This window comes from Hetaerina americana, unplaced genomic scaffold, assembly GCF_022747635.1.
Source record: "Hetaerina americana unplaced genomic scaffold, ioHetAmer1.1.p SCAF_5, whole genome shotgun sequence".
In the NCBI taxonomy this organism is placed as follows: domain Eukaryota; kingdom Metazoa; phylum Arthropoda; class Insecta; order Odonata; family Calopterygidae; genus Hetaerina; species Hetaerina americana.
The window spans coordinates 20,835,492-20,853,256 of record NW_027287095.1 but is presented as its reverse complement, the minus strand read 5'-3'; the positions used below and the strand labels follow the sequence as shown (position 1 = coordinate 20,853,256).

General features: G+C 34.7%; 1 protein-coding gene across 1 annotated transcript in view; it reads left to right on the top strand.

The window, feature by feature from the left end:
• The window catches only part of kz (putative ATP-dependent RNA helicase kurz), a 29,024-nt gene that overhangs the window by 472 nt on the left and 10,787 nt on the right, over positions 1-17,765 (top strand). The window contains exons 3-13 of the mRNA XM_071592330.1: positions 60-329; positions 396-829; positions 1,416-1,602; positions 4,163-4,378; positions 6,992-7,279; positions 9,030-9,136; positions 9,640-9,814; positions 12,410-12,642; positions 13,271-13,500; positions 13,594-13,871; positions 15,841-16,131. Of these exons, the coding sequence (XP_071448431.1) occupies positions 60-329; positions 396-829; positions 1,416-1,602; positions 4,163-4,378; positions 6,992-7,279; positions 9,030-9,136; positions 9,640-9,814; positions 12,410-12,642; positions 13,271-13,500; positions 13,594-13,871; positions 15,841-16,131 (2,709 nt within the window). The remainder of the gene's footprint in view (positions 1-59; positions 330-395; positions 830-1,415; positions 1,603-4,162; positions 4,379-6,991; positions 7,280-9,029; positions 9,137-9,639; positions 9,815-12,409; positions 12,643-13,270; positions 13,501-13,593; positions 13,872-15,840; positions 16,132-17,765) is intronic.

Here is a 17,765-nt window from a genome sequence, read left to right as displayed (position 1 = left end):
CCTTATAGAAGTGTTCTTAAATATATCGTCGCACGAACTAATTGAATAATTAATTTCAGAGAGCATCTTTATTGGAAGCGTTGTCTCAAGTGAAAGCATCACCTGACGTTCTTGATAAAATGACGTCCCTAGCTTCGATTCAAACGAAAGGTTTGAAAAGGCATTTCTCAGAAATTAACTCAAAAGCTCTATTAGTTCCTGACTCAGCTTGTGATGGAGAAATAAAAATAAACAGTGTGAAGGGTAGCAAAAAGCGAAGAATGTTGCTAGCTATGTCCAGCACATCGTCTAAAGATTTTAAACGTGACCCAACCGTTGTCGGACTTGATGTAAGGCTTTATAATTTATTATGAATGACGTCTGTATTGCAATCCACTAACGTATTACCTTTTTAGGAAAGTGAATCTGAGAGCGATGCGGACGACGATTCTGAAGAAAATGAAAAGGAATTAGAAATTGATGCAGATATTGCTGTGCCTACTAATTCAGACTCATCGGATCTAGAACCTGATAAAAAGGATGTCGATGTTGGCAGTGAAGTAACTATCATTAATTCTAGTGAAGTGGTGGAGCAAAGTAAGAAAGACTCCTCAGTTGCTAGTGAACAGTTGAACAAGCCGCAGGTTGTTCCTTGCGCACCAGCTGTATTCGTACATGTTCTCAGAGACAAGCATATGCAGGAATCTAGACTAAAGCTTCCAATACTCGGAGAAGAGCAGATTATAATGGAGGCAATTAAAGAAAATCCTGTTGTCATTCTGGCGGGAGAAACTGGAAGTGGAAAGACAACACAGGTGCCTCAATTTCTTTATGAAGCTGGTTATGCCACGTAGGTATCATAGTTTTTTGGTTCTTTGGTTTCTCCCTTCTTTATTGTGTAGATTGAAAAGAACTTAAGTAGTAGTTTAGCTCACTTTTTCTTATATTTTTCTCGGTGTTCCTTATTTATTTTCTTTAAATACATTGAATGCTCTTATATCAACTTAGTTAACATTATCTTGTGATTTACTTCTTTGGCAGTTAGTTATGTGGGGATAAATTTCTGTGTTTTTCAATTTTACGCAAGGTTTCTTAGAAAATTCATTCATTTAGTAATATTTTCCCCTGCCGGCCCCAGTGGTGGCGAGATAACGCACTCGCCTACCAACCCAGGGGTCGTGGGTTCGATTCCTTCGTGGGTGGGTTTTTCTACACCTATGGCTTGGTTTTCTGTTCTTGTGTCCAATATTATGTTTAGGGATCAGGTGGAAAAAGGGACTATGTATAGTCTCGATCTCGCCTCAGTAAAAAAAGACTATGTAAATAAATAACATTGTTTTTTTGTCAAGTAGGGCCCAGTCATTCCCGTTAATTCTACTGTGCCCTAATAGATACACTCGGAGAGTATAATGTAACCTTATGATTTTATTCTCCAGGAATGGTAAAATGATTGGTGTGACAGAACCCAGAAGAGTTGCTGCCATTTCCATGTCCAAGCGTGTTGCTGAAGAAATGAACTTGACTAAAGAAGTTTCATATCTCATTCGCTTTGAGGGAAATGTATCTGAAAACACAAGGATCAAGTTCATGACTGATGGAGTCCTTCTGAAAGAAATTCAAAAAGTGAGTAGAATTTGAAAGAGGTAGTCATCATTTATTATCTGTCCACCTACAGATGGGCGTCATTAGATAAGTGGTGGAGTTTTTATAGCTGTAAAATTTCATCCAACATTCCTGGAACCCTTTCCTAATTGCCAGAGTGTATTGCCATGTATTTTCTTTTCACTCCCTATGCCTCCCTTTGTTGATCTATACCAATCCATCTGACCACACACAGCTGCGAGGTCAATTATTCCTGGAAATACATGTATACCAACAAAAGGGTTAGGAGGTCTAACGAGAAAAACATCGAGGGTGTTTTCCCCCCTAGTAGGCTTACGTACTACCTAGGTAAACCCTTCTTGGTTAATGAGGCGATTTACCTGGTCTTGTGCCAGCCGGCCCCCTGCTGTTTTGCTCACACACCCTATTTCTGGAAGTTTTAAATCCCTGGCTATCATAATATGATCTTGGGGGTTTTTAGAGCAATAGTCAGCGAGGACCTCCAACGAGTGCACACCTTTGCTTGGACTTCTATTCAAAGCTATTATCTTTAACCATTTTCTATTTTTTGATTCACGTATCCTTACACTCATCATCTCACAGTAACTTTGTTGCCCATCTAAAAAGCTTATAATGTTGCTACAAACACAAATTAATTTTCCTCCGCCCCTCCCACCTTGATCCCTTCTGTAGACATTGTAATTTGACTGAAAAATTTTGGCCGATGTAATGCTATCGTTAAGCTAGGATTCTCTGTCAATTATGATGTTGGGATTGCACACATTGATATGTCTCAAATTCCCTAGTTTTGTTGAGGATACTTCTACAGTTCATGTGGAGGATATTTACACCCTTTCCTTCGATTTTACTGTCTATACCATGCACACCTTTGGGTCTGCTTGTAGAGCCACTGGGCAACACTCTGCTTGGTACACATCCCGTTGTTCCTTGCCATCCCCTGTTTTTCCTGCTCGTGTAGTATCCGCGGCTCTCCACATCTGGTCCATGTTTCAATTCTTCTTATTTTTCTGACAATGAGGCTGTCACACAGTAAGTAATTTTGCCTGTGTGGTGGTGGTTGATGCCCACTTCCAAATCACCTCGGTTGACATCTATAAGATTCCCAGCTTCCTGTTTATGTTTATTAAATTGCCTTATAGTTTTCTGTACTTATGAGAACCCCTTCTTTTAAGATTGACACCATCTATCCCTAGATTGCCATTGTTAATCCAAAAGTTTGTATCAACAAATAATAAACCTAATCTTTTATGCACCCAGTCCATTTCCTTGTTAATATAGTCGATTCTTCAGTCCCAAATATCTTTCTTTCCTTCTAATGATTCCATTGATCACTATGTTTGCCTTTTTAATTTCTTTTTTGCTGCCATAGCCAAATCCCACACCAATTCAACTATGTGGTCACCTGTTTTGGCCCTTTGGACTTCATTTGTGCCTATGTGTAGGATCACCACTTTCTCTTCCAGCTCACCCTCCATATCCTCAATTTTTTGATTGCAGTTGCTCCACCTTCTCTGCAAACTTCTTCGGTGACTCTTATCATAGAATCCCTCATGATCCTTACCTTTGTATTATTCTAATTAAGTCTACACATTCCTTGTGGTTGTGGTGGACCTTCCCTAACTGAATTTTACTTCACTTGTGCTGCCTCCTCCACACAAATCAGCTCTGAGGCATTTTCCTGGTAATCTTGTTTCTGTGTGTCTTTTTCTTCTCCTGTCTCTAACAGCCTCAAAATGTTTACATTTGTTATATAGTTGACATTTTAACCTCTTGTTTTCATCCTTTAGGGCTGCTATTACCTCCTTAGCCATTTGCAATTCACTCCTTAGCTTTTCTTTTGTAGTCTTTCTTACCTAGTTGTTTGAAACACTGTTCACATTCTTTGCACTTACACCCTTTTTGAATACACTCTTTCAATCTTCTTACTACACTTGTAGTAGAACCAATATCCACAATCCGTGCATTGGGCACCATTTTCAAAATAACTTTTACAAACCTTGCACTTAATCACCACTTTACTCTGCGGAATGACCGCCCCACGCATTTTGACCACAAGCTTTCACTTTCTCGGAGCGATGAGAAAATGCATCCACTCTCAGTGACAGCATATGAAAGTGATGTATGTAAATGTTATGTTTTGTTGTGTATAAAACAATGGTTTCTTTGTTGCAAATGTTAGCCTGGTTTTTTTGGTGTGATACTTCCAAGCTAAACCAATGGCCACAGTTTCAATTACCACTTCAGTAATGGATGCTAAATAGTCCTCTGTTGGGAGTTTACAGTGATTTAAGACCTCTTTAAAAAGCCAATTATTTGTTGCTATTTAATTAATTCATTGCTAAATGAACTGAAAATAATTGGCATTGGGATTCATTTTCTCTTGACATACTCTTGTTTGCAAAAGTTGATGTTTCTGAAATAAAATCTTGTTGTCATTTTGGTATGCTAATCTACCAATATATTCAACTGTACATGAAAAAGGATGCACTGTAGTATCTTTTGCTTATCCATATTGGACAGGTATTTTTATTAATTTTTTTCTCTTTTTATTATCTCCCAGGATTTTCTATTGACTCGCTACTCAGTGATTATCATTGACGAAGCCCACGAGCGAAGTGTATTCAGTGATATTTTATTAGGCTTGTTGTCTAGAATAGTTCCCTTACGTCATCGGCGAGGAATCCCTCTCAAACTAATTATCATGTCAGCAACACTTCGACTGGAGGACTTCACTGGAAATCCGAGGCTTTTTCGCTCAGTGCCACCTGTGCTTAAGGTAAATAAACTAGCATTAAGGAATGAGCTGGTTTCACATTTGTTATTTTGAAGTGAGTAGAATATTATTTTACATGATCCTTAGTGATCTGAGGTTTATGGTACACCTTGTTCAGCCTACATTAAGGGGTAAAAGATTCTGTTTGAGTAATGGTCTTAATATTGCTGTGAGGAATGGTTTACTTGTTATGAATTACTTGGTATAAATAGGGCATATTTACCTTTTTTATGCATTATTATAAACTATGAATAAATAAAGACCATAAGTATAGTTCCATATATGTATTAAAATAAAAATGCACTAGATGGGGCTTTTTGTAACAAGAGTAGAAAAAATCTGTATCGTAGTTATGTATGCAAATTTTAACGATTTTGGTCTCAAGATGCCATTGAATTAATGTGAACTTTTGAAATTAATAATGCTTAATTTACAGCCTTTTTTCGTATTCTCAATTTCAAGTTAGATAACACCATGCACTTATGATACTGAAATACTAAAATACTACTCATTGTCTACCAAATATTAAGCATGAATCAGAAGAGCATTAAAAAAATCACCTATGATAATCCAGCATTTATTTTAATCATGCATATTAAAGTATAAGCCCCAGATCATTTCTCTTTCACTTGAAGCCAGCATCAATTTACATTGCAACTTAAATTTGTGTACTTTTTTAAGGACTAGCTTAGAATTATTTTTGCATAAACTGTTCTTCAGAAATTTTTTTTTGTCAATTTTTATGATGATATTTTGTCATGCTGGTGCATATCCCAGACAAAACTCATTTTTTCTGCGAGAAGGGTTATTTAAATTGTTAAAATGGCTCAGCAGCTGGTGGTTCATATCAATTCATTTTAATCTTGATTTATATTACTCTGAAATGGTTGAAGGTTAATGCAAAAAAATTCCAACATTATGATGAATCCAGATATTCTGAAAGGAGTGGATGTGATTGTGGGGTGAAGAGCAACCTCCAAGTAGTAAAGTGTGAATTTTTTCACATTCCATATATTGCAATTTATTCATATGTTGATATTATGTAGTCAGTAATTAAACCTACACAAATGCTCATAAATGAAACAGTAAAAGCAAAAAAGCATAGCTTCATTCTTTCCTTGTGGCTATTAATGATGTGGAAATTCAATAGGTATTCCCAGTGGTGAGGACAACTATGAACTCTTTGTTGTTGATATTTTATCTAGTGTAAATCTCCAATTTCTATATGAGAAGGCATATTGTGAATTTTTAGAGGTGAATGCTTTTAACTGCATTTATTTTGACTGTTTGCATAAACAAATTGATGGTGTTTACATTCTTAATTTTATTATCATGGGAGATTTTTGGTTTGCAACTATTCAAAATTGCTTGAATTAATATTTACCTTTCACCCCATAATTACAACTTCATTTTTTACTGGTTCCCTAAAAATATAAGTCTCATGGTTTCACTTTAGTATTTATTTTCAATACTTAAATATAGGGGTCATACTTCACTTTCAGTATTTTTCTCTGTTGACTAAATTATCTAAAATGTCATTCCTACCCTTGGTAGGAATGACATTTTAGATTATGTAGTCGTACTGTCAGAATATTAGGTGCCAATTCATTGTCTACTTTTACTAGTAGGAGTACTGTCAGCCTTCCATTATCTCAACTTTCCTGTTGCAGGGATGATGGATAGATGAATTAAATAACCTATGGTGGTCTATGCAAATGTCTAGTGCATTGGGCTGATTCTTAAATTATTTAATTATTAGGCAAAATTATATTTCAACCTGAAATGCTGTAGAATATCTCTCAGTTGAGAAATATTGCTGGCTGGAGAACTTGCACGTAAACAATCAAGATTAGCCAAGTAAATTTTTGAATCATATGGATACCTTTGTATAGAGCTAGTCATTCACCAGTGCATTGATTGGGAGACATGTCCGACTTAATTACTGTAGATACTGAGGTGGGTATCTAGCTGTGTAAATATTTTTGTACAACTATCTACTTTAATTCTGTTTGACCCTAAAAAATTCTTTATATGCATATGTTTCAATGAGCTATAAAATCAAGATTATACATGTGCAAAAATAAGTTACAAAAGGAATACTCACTAGCATTAAGGAATAATGCCTTTGTTAGATCTGCCTTTGTTAATTTGTTCATATAAAACATTTTTATTAATAACATAGGGAATGAGAATTAGGAAAGAGGGTAAATGGAGGAATGTAGTTAAATAATCTTCAAAATGAATTAGTAGTCACAACATACAATTTTACATTATGATCTCTGTCATGACAATGTGTTTTATTACTGCTTCTTTTTTTGTATGTACATACCAATATGCTATTAGGTGTCAAGTATTTACAATTTAAAATATATTATTTGCCTATCTACTGCTAAATAAATTTGGCATCCACAAGATGATAAATATAAATATAGAATGATTGGCAGCGTTATATCATATGCACTAACATAATGCTATTACCCTAAAAAAATTTTTAAAATCAGGATTGCTTTTAGTCCAAATATTATACTTTCCTTTGAGTATGAAAGGTACCTTAGTTTATATATAGTTTAAATCAAGAGTACATGTGGCATTGACCAATTTTTAATTATTTTTCAGGTGGAATCTAGGCAATACCCAGTTAGCATTCATTTTAATAGGAGGACTGCTCAGAATTATCTACGTGATGCCTTCTTAAAGACATGTAAAATTCATGCACAACTTCCTGAAGGAGGCATTTTAGTTTTTCTTACTGGCCAGCAGGAAGTAAATACAGTTGTGAGAAAGCTACGAAAAGTATTTCCCTGGAAAAGCAAAAGAAATTCCTTGTCTCAGGATAAAATTTCTGGCAAAGAGTCTACACCAGGAAAAGATCAAGATGTTGAAGAAATGAACTCTGATGAGGAGGTAAATTTTGTCTGTACTCAGCACATCTTTCCAGCCATAAAATTAAATTATTTAATTTATGAAACAAAAAAGTATTCTCATTTCTGAAGACATAAAAACTTACATGTACATCCTACTGTGTTATTTATGGTTTTAATTTAAATTTACCTGCGCTAAAATGATTCTTCTTAATTTTGTATTTTGCTTTGAGAAATATCTAATGTGATGGCATATTGTTCTACTATCTATCGTTGGCAAATTCACTAAAGAAGTCATGTTTAATGCTGCCTTAATCATCCTTAAGAGGATGTCTCACTCCCATGCAAATGATGGATTTGTGATGAGATTTTCTGAGCATCTGAAGATGTGACCTAAAAGTGAGGTAACCTATCTTGAATTTTTGGGCTAGTTACATTATTTAATGTTGTACAGAAAGGATTACTGAATGGCCGGCTGGACATGTTCCTCTTTTGTGCTGATGGAATTTTCAAACTATAGGTATTTGCCTATTGGAAATAAAATTGGATTATGAGTCCAGAATAAATGTTAGGTGCCAATTGTCTACTTTTACTGCAAGGCACCTAAGAAAAAAAATCAGCCAGTATGTCTCCAGTAGGTCAATATGTAGAAGTCCTGCAGGTATCTCTCTCAGTGAATTAATATTTATTTAAGTTAATTTCGATCTATAAGAACTCAAAATATTATTTCACGTTACTAAACAGTTAGTTTTTCTGACATCAATTGATTTCATGGATTCATTTTGTTAGTAGGTTTGATTGTATGCTGTCGTGTTATGAAGACTTTTCCTGTGATCTTTATGAGTGTTATTGGAGGCCTTGTATCATTATTGTTTGTTAAGAAGTAGGTGGGCTTATTCTTTTGCCATGATGAACTATGCCATTAGAAAAAATTTATAGGTGGTACCTATGAATAATGATGAGTAAAAGTACCAAACGTTAAACAGAATCGGAGTGTTTAATTAAAACAGTCTCAGGTAAAGTGAGCACAATCAAATTCTTGTTAATAGGATATCCTGCTCAGTTTATCACATTAAAATGTGTCCATAGAACATTTATTTCAGTTATTAATCACAAATTTTAAAGTAGAGTTAATTAAGTGTATATGTATGTACTTGGTCCTTTGACTCTCTGGGGTCTTGTGAGAAATCACATGTGAAAATGTAATGGAAATTAGTAAATAATGAAGATGTCACGTAGTTGAACAAAAAAGTGAAACAGCCCCGGCTTTTCTCAAGAATTTCCTCAAATATTATCGACAAGTCTGGCATGCTATCTTAAAAGTAGTGTGAGTTGTGAGTGTTCAAAGAATAATCACTTTTAATACACCCCGTCATGTTTCCCTTTCTCACTCCTCTCCATTCTTCCCCATCAATCATTGCATTTGATTATCACTTTTCAACTGATGTGAATCGAATAGATGAAAACATCATGAAAAAGTAGTGGAAGCAGGCTTTCCCAAAGGGGCAAAGAGAGCAGGTCTTCCTTTCAGGTGTGCTAAGTGCTCATGGTTTTATTTTTCTTGTATTTGTTTGACTTGCTCAGCAAATCAAAAGTGTCAATTATCCACTAAAATGCCATGTTTGAATATAACTGCTTTTCATCTGTTGGATTTTGCATAGAACCCTAGTACAGGAATGTGGGACATCTTCTTACTTGCTATTGGCATATATTTAATTTATAATGTAAGTTTATTTCCATAGTCAGCCAAGAATAATTTTACTATATTCCAATCAAATCATTGTTTTTTTCAGAATGATATTGAAATTGATATGCAAATGGCAATTGAGAAAGCTAAAATCTCACGGAAGAAGCAGAAGAGATCATCATCTACACCTCTGCCAAATATTGATTTAAATGAGTAAGTTTAATTGGGTTTTTTTTCGTTATAGTCGGGAAGAATAAATATGTGCCAGCCATTTTAATGGAGATGATGGTCACTTAATGTGTCTTTGCACCAATTAGAACTTTTGAAAGAAATGTATCATTTGGATGATTTCATATCATCAATGGTGGTACTTCACCACTGAATCTCTACCTGATTTGCCTTGTTAATAAACTGACTCTCTATTTTTAAACTTATTTAAAGCAAAAATGTGTGCTATTACAGATGTAGAATATTCACTTCACCTTTCAACTTCATTTAAAAAAATTCTTGCTAAATGGATTTTTTTCTCTTGCCTTAATATTGGGTGTCCTAATCATTTAGCCTCACTCCTAAAGGGAAAGACGGGATTATATAGATGTTAAGGAAATGAGCTTACTTTATTGCATGTATGATAAGATGCTGTGATAATTTTTATCAATCATTTATTCGTACTAAGTTGCCTTTGTGTTGCTCTAAATAGTTTTGACTCTTTCCAGTTTTGAAACCTTACCTGCTGATGACACAGAGGGCGATTTACTTGATCCAGAGGATGAAGAGGCTCTGGATTCAGATGATGATTTTGGAGAAATAGAAGATTTGATTGGTAGCACAGCCCAGCCAATGTGGGTTCTTCCACTATATTCACTGCTGTCCAGTGAAAAGCAAGCCAAGGTATGTTTGATAGGTTGCAATTTTTTTATCCTCTGTAAAAAATACACACATGTACAAGTGGACTGGAAAAAAATTATGATGGCCTGGAGGCTGTTTGGCATGTACACACTTATTGTATATGTATATGGAAACTTGACGTAAGCAGTGAAAACATGACATGGAGTAAAGAAAAAATTTCATATGTGTAGAGACCATTTTCTTATCCCAAATTGTGAGATAAGACAGAAGCCATCAAATTGTGAAAATGCCAAGTTATTTTGTGAAATGCACTGAAACAGTTGCCTTTCCATAAATTTTATGACTGATGCTGATGTCTCTTAATTAAAATAGATTAACTTATTGACAGAAGGCCAGGATTGCTTGCTCATCGTAATTGCTATTGGCATCCAAATATTCTATAAAAACCTGCATGTATTTTTTTAAAGGATTGTTTATCCTAAATCATAGGCAACCTATGGTGATTTTCCTGTAGGCTCTTTTGCTACCCTCTGCAGGCACCCATTGGTGAGCCATCATAGCAGAAAATATCTTTAAATCAACCAAATTTACAACATACTTTTAATCATTAACCAACCAACTAGCAAGCATAACATATCAAAACTACTGTGGCATATAAATTCTCTACAATGGTTGAATATGTTATAGAGTAAATTTTGCCGTTGTGTCCCTGGTATATATATTTTAATGTCACTAACATTATTTCTTCAGGTCACGGAAAAGTCTTATCATCACAGTTTTAACCTACCCCATTATTTTACTTTGAAAGTTTCAAATTTCTCACAATTTATGGCTACTAATTGCATAATTTTTGTTCAAGTTCCAATTGAAATGGTGGCAATAAGATTAATCGCTAAAAATGAGCTGTCTTCATAATTATGTAAAAGATATATTTTGAATTTGATAGCAGTACATTATGATAGGAATATTTCTGAAAATTTTATATCAAGCACTTTAACAAACTTGAAGAATCAATGCTAGGTATCCATTTTACAATTTTTCTGACTATGCCAAAGAAATAATTGAAGTCCATTGCTGCATCACCGAGTCAATAAGGCTGGAAGAAGTAAAGAGATATAGTCAAAAAATGATATTTGAGAAGATATTTCTTCTGTCGTAATTCACAGTTGCAATTATAGGTGATGCACTTATAAATTAGCAACAATCTTCCCTTTTTCTTTTATATTTTCATCGCTGATGACCTTACCTTACACCCACCCAAAATCTGTTGCAGCTAGCATGACTTTAAGAATACGTAGATAATTTTAAGGACATCTTTGATAACTTTTAATATTGGCCCTAAAAATATTAATTAGAAATAATTTGCAACATTGATTATTGAAGTTTGATAAAAGCTTTTAAAACATGAGTTCATTGCAGCAAAAATGTTCGTATGATATATGTGTTATTTCATCTCCTTATGTATATAATAGTGCTGTCTGGGAAATAATTTTATCATGTTTTTATCATATAATTATATTTTTAAATATATATATATATATATATAAAAATACATACATATATAAATACATATATATATATATACATACATACATACGAGGGTCATCCGGAAAGTAGTACCCGTTCGTGAAATAAAGACACAAAAGTAAATATTAACAAACATAAAAAATTTTATTTGAAAGAGGATACTTTAAACTACTTCTCAACATAATCTCCAAGCAAATTAAGGCATTTGTCATAACGTGTGACAAGTTTCTGTATTCCTGCTGCATAGTCCTTCGCCGCCAGCTCATTGAGATACGCGAGGGACCCATCTTGCACAAATTTTTGCATAATGCAGATGGTGTTTAACAATTTCATGAACAATTGTTCGAGAAACATTGGGAAAATGCTCACAGATGTCATCAATTGTGACGCGCCGATCGTTCCTCACGAATTCGTCAACTGAGCTCACCAGTTGGTCTGTAATGACAGACGGTCTCCCCGAACGCTCATCGTCGTGTGTGTTCCCCCTCCCCATGTTGAAGTTGCGACACCACCGCCGAACAGACGACTCATCCATTACATTGTCTCCATACACCTCCTTTAATTGGCGATGAATATCACATGGGTGAACGTTTCTTGCATTGAGGAATTTAATCACTGCCCTCACTTCACAACTGGCGGCGTTCTCAATTTTTTTAAACATTGTAAACAATCACAGAAACAACACAGGCAATGCTAGCGTCACGCAACTTGGCTCAGAGAAGGCAGACAAGCCACTGAAGCTATCTGACCTCGTCCAGCGGCTACTCGCGTCGTCAGCACTTCATGCGGCACGAACGGGTACTACTTTCCGGATGACCCTCGTGTGTGTGTGTGTATATATATATATATATATATATATATATATATATATATATATATATATATATATATATATATATATATATATATATATATATATATATAAATACATACATATATAAATACATATATATATATATATATATATATATATATATATATATATATATATATATACATACATATATATATATAATTCATTCATTATAAGTGTTGATAATCTTTTATTGATATAGAATTTACAATTTGATGTAAAGTCTGACAGAAATGTATCATTATTTTTACTTGAAGGTATTCAAACCACCACCTGAAGGATGCCGATTAGTGGTGGTAGCAACAAATGTTGCCGAAACCTCTTTGACTATTCCAAATGTAAAGTATGTTGTGGACTGTGGCAAGATAAAAGCAAAACTTTATGATGCAGTAACGGGAGTATCAGCATTTAAAGTGGTGTGGACATCAAAGGCATCAGCCAATCAGAGAGCTGGACGAGCTGGTCGTATTGGACCTGGGCACTGCTATAGGTATTTTGATGTCATTCTTCTATAACTATTGAGAAGATTACTAGGCAGATGATATGGCCAGTGTCAGAGTTATGACAGTATCAGGTGATCAAGGATGAGGCCATTGTACCAAAGTAAAAGCATTAAAAAAACCTAAAAGCATTAAAACTTAAGCCTTATTATCATGTGGTTGGCTAGAGTTAATATTCATTACTCTTAATTAGCATGATGGATTAGTATTTATCCATAGCCAGTTATTGGTTTGCATGTGAACCTTTTATTTTATAATTAAAAATGTTTCCAGCACCTTCCATGTTATTGAATTCTTTGTTGAGGGACAATTAAAAGATTATGACTGTGACAGAATGTTGAGTAAGTCAGGGAGAGAGAGGAAAGATTGGGGAATGAAGATAGGCAGACGTTATGCAGAGTAGAAAAATGATTTACTGTGGTCAAGGATGTTATGATATTTAATTTCAATGTCCATTGAAAACTTACCCTTACTGGTAGACTGAAATGAGCCATGTACTAGTTGAGGAAAAAATTAATTAAGCCATTTAATACTCTAAAAGTGTGATGGTTCAATTGATTTTTTGCTATTAAATGAATAATGGCTAATAGTAAACTCTGTCCTACCTTCAAATTTCAGGTTGTACTCATCAGCAGTATTCAATGATGAATTCCCAGAATTCTCTATTCCTGAGATTCAACGCCGACCAGTGGATGACCTTATGCTACAGATGAAAGTCATGGGCATCCACAAAGTGGTGAATTTCCCATTTCCCTCTGCTCCAGATCTATTGCAACTAAGAGCTGCTGAGCGAAGGCTTGTTCTCCTTGGTGCTCTTGAGGTGCCAAAAGCTGAACCTTACATCTTTGGTGAGTGTCAACAGTGAATGAGTGTGGTGAAGACCATAATTGCTGTTTCTTCTATGTGATTGACTCAGACTTTCACTCGTTTTGTACTTTCAGAGTCAAAAGGGAAAGTTGTGAAAAATGTGCAGGCCGAAGAAAATGAGTATGTCTCTCAGGTCACTCAGCTTGGGCGTGTGATTGGTGCTTTCCCGGTGTCTCCCAGGTTTGGCAAGATGCTGGCCTTGAGCCATCAACACGAAGGTCTTCTACCATTGACTATATGTTTGGTGGCCAGTCTTTCCGTCCAGGAAGTTTTCCTAACCCCACAGAAAGCTGACATCCCCGAAGGGAAAAAAAATGAAAAGGATGAGAAGGAAGAAGACACCTCGGCTCAGGTTGGAATATGTTATTTTAATAATAGTCTTTATTGATAATTTAGCAAACAGTTTGTGGAATTGATCTTGTCGAAGAATTATATAGAAATACAAAAAAGAAATCTTACATACTATAATCAAATACCTGACTCACAGGCACAGGGAATTAAGCATCAAAAAGGAGCACAGCTCAGCCTATACAACATAGCAGAACCATTCAGAAGTCATAACTTAGTAACAGAGGAATAAGCCAGTCCCGTAAAACCTAAACCAAAGAGTTCATCAATAAAATGCAATGGATGGGGCTGTAGCCACCTTTTGATACCTTTTCTAAAGCTGACAATACTTACTGACAATTCTAGCCTCATCAGGTGGTGTATTAAATATTTTTAACCCCATAATGTTGAAGTTTTTCTTTGTTTTGTTTCGATTCTGCAAGAGGATGCATTAAACCCTTACTTCTTTTTAGTATCATGATTTTGACCATCTGCTCTAATGGGTATGACTGACTGATTTTGTTTCACAAAAGAAAGTACCTCAAAAAAATATAGAGAAGCTTGTCTAAAGAAGGGCTCACACTTACCATTTTTTTAAACTGAAGAGAGCCCATGCTTTCTTTGTAATAAAAGTACTTTTTTTTGCACAGCTAGAATGAGGCCATCAAATTATATCATAGTTAATTTTACTTTCAAAGCATGCATTTTCTACATACTTATAACATCTGGTGATCCAATTGATCTTATTTTTTTAATTAAATGTAAAAGTCTGCTGAGTTTTGAGCATGCATTTTGTGCATGGCTATTCCAAAATAGTTTTTTTTATCTAGGTGAAAGCCAAAAAGTTTTATTGATATACTTTGATTTTATACCACCCATTAGAGAGGTACATTCTGACTGATCAGTTTTGCAGGAATTCTATCCCTGGAGAACTACTCAAGGGTTTAGGGAAACATGGAGGGAGGAGTTTTTATAGGATAATTCATATAATTTATGTGGAAGTGATTTGGAAAGAAGATTTCATTAGAACAATGTCAGTACCCATTCCTGAGATGTGGGCGTGGAGAAGAATGGAAAGTGTAAAATGGACCGGAAGGCAAACAAGCAAAGGACTAGTCATAGTGGGATAGAGGGGATTTTTTGGAGAAGTCCAAAGGAGGTTGGAAAAATGTAGAAAGGAGAGCATAGATGCCTATTTTGAGGGTCTTCCAAAGTCCTACTTTTTGGATGGTTTAAAAAAGTTGCAGCAATGCTGGGAAAAGTATATCAAAGTATAAAAGGAGATTGTTTGAAAAATAATAAAAGTCTACCCAAAATAATGTTTTCGTAATTTTTCTTGAACCCATATATCACCATAAGACTAATTAATCTCTTTGCAGACTGAATCACTTTCATTTAAGAGAAAAACTTATTTTCAAATTTTAGTTGTGAAAAGGAGAATTTTTATCCTTTTGGGAACTGTTTTAAGTTCCTCCTCCATGGTGCCCATTTCACCTGGACATTTATTTGATAGCTCATCAATTAATGGGAACTATATATAAGGAAGAGTTGTTCTGTTGTTGATTCTGTCCCTAGGAAAGAAAGCTGAGAAAAACAAAGCCATGTATGCATATGGCATAATAATTGTTGTCAGTGTGTTAATTGCAAAATATTGTGCTGTTTATTTGTGGAAGGTTCGTATTGATATTGAATACTTAACACTTGGGATAAGCTAGTAGATATTGTCCTTTATTTTATGTTTGTAAAATGAAAATGGTTGCAAATACGAGTGTTACCTATACTTCATTTTTTATATTATGCCCATCCAAAAATCATATTCAATGTACCTGAAGTATTAGTTTGGTGTGGTTGCTTGTCACCTGATTTGAAAAAGTACTTTTTTTTCGAATTTATGAATTATCATTTAAGATACTCTAAGTATATAACCGCTTATTTTGCTCAAATTTAAGAAATGACATTTTTTGAGAAATTTTTGTTCTTTGTTATTCAAGCAGAACAAGAAAAGTGCCAGTCTTGGAAGCTGGTGTCGTTTAAGATGGGGAGGACTGAGAAGTGGACCTAACTCTGTTCTCCTGGGAGACTGTGGGGCTCTCATAAGGGCTGTTGGGGCAGCTGAGTATGCACGAAGCTCGGAGGAATTTTGTATGAAAGCGGGCCTCAGGCATCGTGCCATTCTGGAAATCAGGAAAATAAGAGTTCAACTGTCAAATGAAATAGCCCTTCACATTCCAAACATGGATGCTCCTTCAGTAGATCCAAAGATGTCACCACCCTCTGACTTGCAGGTAAGTGCAGTCGTGTTTTTCATGCTCCAGTAAATGGATAGGTCGTTTTAGAAGCAAAGAAAATCCATTTTAATAAAAATGTTAAATAGTTCTAAAATATGAAAGTCTAATTACTATCATGATTAGTTGTATTGTATTGATTATTGGTAGATTTTTCATGAGTCCAACAAAACATTTCACTGTGTCATGGTTCTCTGATGAAGTTTAATATAACATTGAATATCCTAACTGCTTGGATTACACTGTTTTTTGATTTCATTATGTCATAAAGCACCCTCATCCCTGTCCTAAAACTAAACCAATCTTTCCCCAAGTAGCCATTTGTTCATTTCTTTGTCCTTGTCACTTTAGTGCATGTGGAATTAAACTTGTGATTTCATGGTCCTTAAAATGCACTGCTTGTCTTGTTTTCAAGATGTTAATTAATATGGAAGTAGTCTAGAGAAGTATTTTAGTCAAATTCATGCTCCATTATGCAATAAATGAGGCCATAAACGCCTGTCAGTCTCTTTTGAACCTTAGCTATTCTGAAGGAATTTTTTCTTATCCCAGTGCCTTATTTGTCTGCGTTTTTCTTGTTTTCTTTGTGCCTTGCTTTCATGGTCTGCCTTGGTGTGTGCCTAAGTTCCACTGGTTTCTTATTGAAATAGCTTTGTGCAACAGTGGAAGTAAGGTAACTTTACTTAATATTATGTTTAATTTTATTCTCATATTCTCAGCAGTGTCATTCTCTGAGACTCCTCACATTTTTCATCCATTATCTTTCAATTGTCAAAAAGAGTGATTCAAAAAAGAGATGTTTCAGGCGTGATATGGTGAATATCTTGATTAATTAAAAATTGGCAATTTTCCACAAAATAAAATTTAATGCGACCGGTTTCCTAGTAACTACATTATCATCTGGTGAATGATACACCAGATGATGATGTAGTCGCATTGAAACTGGTCGCATTAAATTTTATATTGTGGAAAATTGCCAATTTTTAATTAATAAGAGTAATTCAGTTCATTGGACAGAAACCAGTTCGATTCAATATAGAGATCTTTATTCAAGAAACTGAGTCTTCTTCCTCTCTCCTACATGTACATAATGGCCACTGTATTGAATATTTTATTAAATATTAAAAGTTATTCTTGGCATATTGAAAACCATTCCCCTTAATGTAAACACGGCATTCATTATGCAAGTGAAATAACTATAATTTATTACTTCTATATTAAATGTATAATTAAATTAGCATGCCTCATATTGAGGGATCTTTTGCACCTTTGATCACTAGCCTAGTGTAACTCTCAGTACACCTATTCATCTTCATTAATATTACATCTTTCCACATGTGAACTTTAATGGACTACTGTCTTCTCCATAAATTCCTTCTATCTATTTTTTCCACCTCACAGGAATATCTTTTGATTTGATTAATATATTTATGACACGTGTTGAAGTTTCACCTAATGTATCATTGAAAGGTCTTTCACTCTCCTACATAGCGTACCCATCCCTTGGCTTGTAATTTCTTTATATCCATACCTTGGTGTGTCATTTCCCATCCCAAAAATGGTAAAAGCTGTAGTATGTGATTATTAAAAACCTTACTTTTATTTTGCATGCTGTAAAGGTAGCAATTAGGATC